Source organism: Nelumbo lutea, chromosome 7 (assembly GCF_056320005.1).
Source record: "Nelumbo lutea isolate HS-2025 chromosome 7, American lotus-T2T, whole genome shotgun sequence".
Classification (NCBI taxonomy): domain Eukaryota; kingdom Viridiplantae; phylum Streptophyta; class Magnoliopsida; order Proteales; family Nelumbonaceae; genus Nelumbo; species Nelumbo lutea.
In genome coordinates, this window is record NC_142690.1 from 3,095,759 (window position 1) to 3,103,879 (window position 8,121).

The 8,121-nt window shown below is 38.2% G+C and overlaps 1 protein-coding gene across 4 annotated transcripts; it reads left to right on the forward strand.

Moving 5' to 3' along the window:
- The first annotated feature begins 185 nt into the window (after nucleotides 1-185).
- On the forward strand, nucleotides 186-4,146 carry LOC148844658 (actin-like). Of its 4 annotated transcripts, none has more exons than XM_088953346.1 (6): nucleotides 378-541; nucleotides 1,709-1,781; nucleotides 2,326-2,398; nucleotides 2,553-2,946; nucleotides 3,089-3,702; nucleotides 3,852-4,146. In XM_088953346.1, the coding sequence occupies exons 3-6, from the start codon at nucleotides 2,339-2,341 to the stop codon at nucleotides 3,915-3,917; spliced, it is 1,134 nt and encodes a 377-aa protein (XP_088809472.1). In that variant the 5' UTR covers nucleotides 378-541; nucleotides 1,709-1,781; nucleotides 2,326-2,338; the 3' UTR covers nucleotides 3,918-4,146. The 4 variants fall into 4 exon arrangements, with proteins under 4 accessions (XP_088809469.1, XP_088809470.1, XP_088809472.1 ...); XM_088953345.1 differs by having other exon boundaries at nucleotides 2,329-2,398; XM_088953343.1 differs by lacking the exon at nucleotides 1,709-1,781 and having other exon boundaries at nucleotides 186-541; nucleotides 2,329-2,398.
- The last annotated feature ends 3,975 nt before the right edge of the window (nucleotides 4,147-8,121 follow it).

An 8,121-nucleotide genomic window follows, 5' to 3' on the forward strand; every position in this document is an offset into this window, starting at 1 on the left:
TATATAAAAAATAATTGATACAAATAAAGTGTTATTTATCAAAATTCATGCATGGGCTTTTGATTGATCAAAACTCTTTCGATTCTATATCTTTACGATAGATTTTCCCTTGTCTGATAATTATTTTCCTTGCTTTATGACCTGTTATTTATGTGACTATTCAGAAAAAGAATAGGGATATAATTGCCATCAAGGCTAAAAGTAGCGAAAAGCTTGTCTCTCGCCTTCGAACCAGCCGTTCCCAACACAACACCATGCTTACGCGTCATTGGGGCCGTAGATCCGATTATGAAAACAAACGGCCGGGATCGAAGTGAATTTGTGGTTCATTTGAGCGGAATTTTATTTGGGGCGGAGCGACGGACGGAGTCTCATTTGGACCAGTTTCCTTTTTAAACATATAAGGGCGGGCAGCTGTGTCTGTGTGATTCAGAGGTCGTTAACGCCTAACGGGGGACAGAGTGATCGAGTCAGAGAGAGAGAGAGGAGAGGAGAAAGGGTTTCGGAGTCTCTTACGAACCAGGTTTCCAGGATTCCAAAGGTAATTCATTTTTTTTTTCTGATTCAATCTTTGGCGGAGTGTTAGTGGATCGATCGTTAGGAGAACATTTCAATCAGTTGCTAACACGGGTCCGCATTCTTGTTATCTGAATCATCTAATTGAAGAAACTAATGTGACTCTTCTCTTGTTCATTTTTTTCCGAATTTGATTTTCAAATCCTTATTTTTATATCCATGTTTCTTTTCAATAAGAATTAGCAACAGAATTTGGGGGCTTTTGTAGGTTTTTATGATCCGGGCTCTTTTAAGACTTCTTATATTTTAGCTGCATTGGCGCATATTATGTAATTCTCGAAAACCTTTTCCGTTGGCTATCGTGTTGGATCTGCATTTGTCTGATCATTAGATTGGTCAGTAATAAAATCTGGTTAACTCGTTTCTTTCTCCCGGTTAACATCGTTCTTGCATTTCAATTCCATTCTGTTCATGTTGATCTGTCAATTTATTTCATCCGTCATACCCTCCCCATAATTGTTAAAATGCTGCTGGTAGTGTGTTCCTGACCTTTATTTCCTGGTGTTAATCGGATTTGTCTATGTTTTATGTTGTTGCCCTGACCTTGTTTCTTCTCCCACTTGACTTTTGTTGAGAGAAATTGAACCTTTTCTATCTCTCGTTAATCTGCGTTTTTTATTTGATGGTTAGTGCGTTTCCTTTTTTTTTTATCCTCTTTGCTAGCGTATGATTTGATTGTGATATTGCACTAGAGAGCTAGATGGTTAAATCTTGTAGCCTGAAATGCATTCTTGGTTATGTAATACCACTTTAAAGATAGAAGATTTTTTGGTAATCAATAGGTGATGAGATCAACTGCTCATGGAAAAATGTGCTTGAAAATCTTTTCAATTTGAGATAAAAAGCATCTAATTTGAACAATTGATAAAGTTTATTTGGCTTTTCCCCTTTTAATTTTATAAATACTTGACGTGATTACCGCATATTTGCTTTTAAAGGAAAATTGTTCCAACTCTCACAGTTCTCTACATACACTCATGCCCATTCTTATAATAACTTTTTTAATAAAATCTTTAATTTCTTCAAAAAAAGAAAAAAAAACCTTAGATGTCAAGCATTTCTATTTTGTCTCTTTTAGAGTTGATTCTTATTGTTTTGAAACCACTGAACAACTGTTTGTTATTTGTTTCAGATTGTTACACAGAAATTGTGTTAACAAGATAAAATATATGGGTTCCCTTATCAATTATCCCTTCAGTAACCTGGTAACTATAAATTATTGGAATTTGTATACTTTTGATGCATCTCACTCTCCACTGGCCTATATATACATGTTTCTTGACTAGTGCCCACAATTTTATATGATGATCTTCATCTTCTGATCGCTTACATAAAAGAAATGCATCTTCCAGTTGATTAACGGGGCATTTTCCAATATGTATGATTCTCTTTCAAAACAAAAGCAACTGTGATATCGGCAAAATCATATTGTTTTTATAGATATGGTAGTTATTTTTGTTTTGAAAAACAAAATCATATATGTTGGTGAGCACCTCTAAATGAATAACCATAAGTTTATTAATTGTTAAATGAAGAGAAATCAAGTAATGTTGGTGGGCAAAGAAGTGGAGCTGATTACCATGGGTTATATATTGGCCTTTGGTCTCCTTATAATTTTGAAAGGTTAATTGGGTCAATACTTCTTGGTAATTTAATCAAGCTGGTGTAACAATGACGAATGGATGCCATTGTCTCCAAGTTTCTTTAATTGTTTTAATCTAAATTTGGTGTCTTTTGGTGACTCAAAAGCAGGTAATAGAATATGGCAGATGGTGAAGATATTCAACCTCTCGTCTGTGACAATGGGACAGGAATGGTCAAGGTACCCAAACCGGGATTTATTGTAATTCTAGTATCTAGATTCTATGTTTGGCAATAGCTGCTTCTCAAGGAAGGTGTATTTAATGGCAGTTGGCTTTTATGTTTACGAGTTAGGAATTTGTGTTGATTCTTCTAAAAAAACCTTTATTTTTCAGGCTGGATTTGCTGGAGATGATGCTCCAAGGGCTGTTTTTCCCAGCATTGTAGGCCGGCCTCGCCACACTGGAGTGATGGTTGGTATGGGCCAGAAAGACGCCTATGTTGGGGATGAAGCTCAATCTAAGCGTGGTATCTTAACTTTGAAATATCCAATTGAGCATGGTATTGTGAACAATTGGGATGACATGGAGAAGATCTGGCATCACACCTTTTACAATGAGCTCCGTGTGGCCCCGGAAGAGCACCCAGTTCTCCTCACTGAAGCACCTCTCAACCCAAAGGCTAACCGTGAGAAGATGACACAAATCATGTTTGAGACGTTCAACACTCCTGCAATGTATGTTGCTATTCAGGCTGTTCTTTCCCTTTATGCCAGTGGTCGTACAACTGGTAAGGAAATTTATTGGGTTTTATTTTCTTGATTATTGGACTTGGAATATATAGTTTCAGACAAAAAAGTTGTAGATTTTCATATTAGTATGGAATTTTAACAGCTTGTTATGGTAACATGTGGATGCGTGCATGGTCATAGGTATCGTCTTGGACTCTGGAGATGGTGTCAGTCACACTGTTCCCATCTACGAAGGTTATGCCCTCCCACATGCCATCCTGCGTCTTGACCTTGCAGGCCGTGACCTGACGGATGCACTGATGAAAATCTTGACTGAGCGTGGATACTCCTTCACCACCACTGCTGAGCGTGAAATTGTGAGGGATATGAAGGAGAAGCTCGCTTACATTGCTCTTGACTATGAGCAAGAGCTAGAGACAGCCAAGACAAGCTCATCTGTAGAGAAGAGCTATGAACTGCCTGATGGGCAGGTGATCACCATTGGTGCTGAGCGTTTCCGATGCCCAGAGGTTCTCTTCCAGCCGTCCATGATTGGTATGGAAGCTGCTGGCATTCACGAGACGACATACAACTCTATCATGAAGTGCGACGTGGATATTAGGAAGGATCTATATGGCAACATCGTCCTCAGTGGTGGCTCCACCATGTTCCCAGGCATAGCTGATAGGATGAGCAAGGAAATAACAGCATTAGCACCCAGCAGCATGAAGATCAAGGTTGTTGCTCCACCTGAGAGGAAGTACAGCGTTTGGATTGGGGGTTCCATCTTGGCATCTCTCAGCACTTTCCAGCAGGTATTGGCTTCACTAATGGCATTAGACATACAAAGGCATGTTAAAATCATACGTAAACCACACAAATAAGGGAAAAAACAACATACTTAAGCCACAGAAGGCAATTGGCAGTTATCTGATTAGGTGAATTTTTTCCTCTTTTACTGCAGATGTGGATTTCAAAGGGAGAGTACGATGAGTCTGGGCCATCTATTGTGCACAGGAAATGCTTCTGATCATCCACGGGAAAGGAAAGAGGTTTAAAGAGAAATACCATACACTGGATAAATGCCTCTCTGGAAATGCTTTCTTTCTTTTCCTTTTCCTTTATCCTTTTTTTAACCTTTTTATTACTTTATCTCAATTCAATGTGGAGACTTGAGACATTGACCATGAAGGGGCCTGAAATCCCCATCTTTTTGCTATTATTTTTTATGTATTAATACTGCTTTTGTTTGGGTTGAAGCGGGTTTGCCATACTTTTTAGTTCTCTCTTGATTTATTTAGACCAATAAATTTATTTCTCAGTCACATGTGAAATTACAGGTTTATTCTAAATCCCCATCTCTCCTCTAGGTGGATTTGCGCTGACAACATTAACAAACAAACTTTCAAATAGGGCAAATTTCTTAAAATATTCTTAAGGTTTAGGAAATTGACTAATTCTAATAAAACGCAACTGATGAAAATTTTCAAGAATCGTATAATAGTCTGGGTCCATTGGAAGGATGAAGAGGGATTACTTTCTTCTTTCAATCTTCGTCCTAACAAGGCAGACAGAGTAGAGAGGCTGCAAGCTGAAATGTCAGAATCCCGGAATCCTGCAACCCCTCTTCCCTTTTTGGAAGAGGAAGATGTCAATTTTCTTATGGTCCGTTTGGTTTCCGAGAAAGGATGGGGTGAGAAAGGATGTGATGAGAAGGGAAATTTTTTTTTCTCTCAATCCTGTCAATTGTGTTTGGTTGCTGAGACCAGTTATCCTGTCAAATTTGTTTCCCAGTGTTTGATCGCTGAGAAAATTGTACAACAATTTCTCCCTCCTCCCAGTTCCTACCTCATGAAATTGATGTTATCTTCTAACAACTGCACGTTTTAGGAAGATCCTGATAGAAGTTGCACTTCAAAAGAAGAACCCAGTTACTACAAGAAGAATATACTGATGATGCCACACTAGTAAGGTTCATGTTAATTTCTCCCCCCTCCCAGTCCCTGCCCCAGCCCCTCTTTAAGCTCTCTGTTATAGATATAGATAACATTATTGACAAATGTAGACTTTTTTATCAAAGAAAAATAAGATAATGTTATCCTTGATGAAATATAATGCTGTCATGATTCTTTTCTCTCTGTTTTCTTGCTGAATAATCAAGTTCTTGGTTTTGTCTACAAGGTTCAGAGCTGTGACGAAGAAGTGCATTTCTATGATTGTCCCAAAATGGAGCTCAAGCTGAAAAGTCTAAAATCTTTGAAGATTTAGTATGGTTTATCAGAAAATTACTGAGAAAATGAAAATTGTGGAGAAATGTTTAAGAACATCTTGAACATCCTGATCAACATCTAGTAGAAGTCTTCCAAGTTACAGAGAGAGTTAGAAGAGTTGTTAAAAAGAACATCCTGATCAACATCTGCAAAGGGAGAAACATTGGGTGGGTTTGGCAACCAACCTTGTAACTGATTGAACGAAACATTTAACAAAGATAACATAGATGATCCCAGAACCAGTTGGGAATAGGACTTGAATACACGCAAACGCCAGACCTGGACAAGGCAAACGCCAGAAGCCAAATCTGGACAAGACAAACGTTGGAAGCCAGATCTGGACGAGACAAACGTTGGAAGCCAGATCTGGATGTGGCAAACGCCGGAAGCCAGTTCTGAAGCTCCAACGTTCAAATGAACACCTTGAACAGCAGTTCAGATGTTTTCTGGCAATAGAGTTTGGGTTGGATGAACAGGGAGAGGTATAGGACAGTGAGATTTGAACAGGAACTCATTCAATGAAAGGACATGAAAATGGTATAAAAATGAATGAAAATCGCGAGAGGATTGCAAATCTGAACTTGTCGGCGAAAGAAGTCACCGGTGATGGCACCGGTGAGAAGACTGTTGAATGGCGTGTGGAAGGAAGACGGGATCGGAATGGTGCTCGACAAAATTTTCTCACTTGCTCCCTTTCTCAGTGGGGTCGCACCATTTTGGTATAACCTTGCATAAAGGATTTTGTGAACTTGTGTCTCAAAACTTTCTCATCCCATTCCACTTTTTTCTTCAAAACAAACACATCACAAAGAGAATATTCCTTAAAGATGCTTCCCATCCCATCTCTTTCTCGGCAACCAAACGGACTGTTAGTGTATATCTTAAACTTGTAAGGAGAATTTCCGTTGAGTATCTCTCAGATCTGTAAGGAACCTAGATCAGAAAATGGGTTATGGAAGTTAAAGTTTACTCTAACACTGCATTTGGAAGCGATGTAAATCAAGAACCGATGTAAAATTTACATGTATTCGGTTTTGTAGGCATTTGGAAGGAATGTGTAATTATGATTGACGTAATATTCCACTCCAGTTTAGATTTATTGGCCTTTGAATGGAGTGGAGTTTTACATCGTGAATTGATGTAAAACCTCATCAAGCATAAAGTTTTACATCGGTTATCCATGTAAAAAGTAAAAACTGTATCCATTTTATTGATATAAAACTTTACACTTTTTTATCACGTTTTCAAAATGTAATGGTCATTCAGTCGTCACCTCTATATACAGTTTAGTGTAAAACGCCAACAATGTACTTTTACACTGAATCCAAACGAAGCCTAAAGAAATTCGATACGTTAGTTTCTGTGAGAAGCACCCTGATCCTCCATTTTATAGAGAAAGCATCCTGATCCTCCATATGATTTATATTTGATGCTGCATTCATGCGGAGAGCCGCGTCGGAAGCCTTAACCTGAAGGAAAGAAATTCCGAGCAATAGCGATGTAAACGACGATTGCTGTCCCCATGTTTGTGTCTTGTAGTGCGATCCAGGTCCATGCCCTCCTTGTAAAGCTTTTGCTCGTCCGCACCTGTGTCCTCGTGGGACTTCAATAAGCGAGCACTGACTCAAACACTTTAACAAGCGAAAGAAGCAATAATTTACCATCTTTTGTCAAGAATTTCTGACATAAAACAAAACCCACAAGCCAAAATCAACACTTAGTAATCAGTTAACAAAAACAAACCCAAAAACAATTAATTTCCCGACTTCCTCACCAGTAACGAAAACAAATACAGAAACAATTAATTTCCCAGCTTCCTCACCACTGTTGCTAAGAAGATGTAGACCAATCACTCTATCTCTAGGTTGAGCTACTTTGACGATCCAACTTTACTCCCTGCTTTGCTGATCCAACTTTACTCCCACCACAACCATCAGGCAATTCTCACCATCACCACCGCCGATTTCTCCTTCAATTAGAAGTGTTCTCATCATCGTCAATTCGGTTCTTTAGTCAGATCCCAATGACCTTCTCTTTCCCGCCATTGCACTTCAGTCCCTCCATTTGTTAATGCCTGAAAATAACTAATTTATAGCTAATCTCATCTCTCTAAAATTATGAGATCGTACTCATCTCTCTCAAACAATGTTGACAATGATCTAACTGTAAAAGAATAACCAACTTGCTAAAAATACTCTGTCAGAGGTTTCTGCAACAACGAAACCCACGAGGCTTCTGTGTTTGGAACAGAGGGAAGAGCCCTAGAGACTGGATTTATTTCTCTGCCTAGCTTAGCAAGCTTGTTACGAAATGACCACAACGCGCGACCAAGCTCGCTGTCACAGCTCCGGGTCCAAGCTTCAGCGAGCCCAAACCGAAGGGCGTTTTTTACCATAAAGGGTATTTTTATAAATTCTAAAAAATATAACAGTCATGTGATTTTACATGTGAGGTTTTAATGAAAGGGGAGGTTTATTGAGGGCATTTAAGATAATACATAAAAAGTAAGCGTAAAGTTAATCAATTTCCTAAATCTTAAGAGTACTTTAAAAAATTTCCCCTTTTTTTTGTCCCAAATATAAATTACCAACTGAACCACCACATAATTACTTATCTGGTAACTGATAAGTGTTTTATCTTTAACTTTAATTGGCATTTAGGCCCTATTTGCTTTTCGATAAATTAATTATCTGGGTAACTGATAAATAAATTTATCTATGTTCTTTTATTTGGTAGGTAAATAAAATAATAACCATTTTAGTCTTAAAAATCCATTATTTACCCACCTAGGAGATACTCAGGAAATTACTTTCCCTAATCCCATATAAATCTGAAAAATGAACATAGAATTCTTGGTCAATAGGAATCAAAATCCCATTGACCAACTTTCCCCTCTATCAAAATCTCAAAATAAAAAAAACACCCCCTTAAAACCACTTTGTCATCATCAAGACTTTTAAAATA

Bases quoted from the DNA above. Each gene is read 5' to 3' on its own strand.
- LOC148844658 (XM_088953343.1), top strand. From the start codon at position 2,339: ATGGCAGATGGTGAAGATATTCAACCTCTCGTCTGTGACAATGGGACA. The intron at 2,399-2,552 runs GTACCCAAACCG...TTTATTTTTCAG, and splicing joins ATGGGACAGGAATGGTCAAG to GCTGGATTTGCTGGAGATGA. The intron at 2,947-3,088 runs GTAAGGAAATTT...GCATGGTCATAG, and splicing joins TGCCAGTGGTCGTACAACTG to GTATCGTCTTGGACTCTGGA.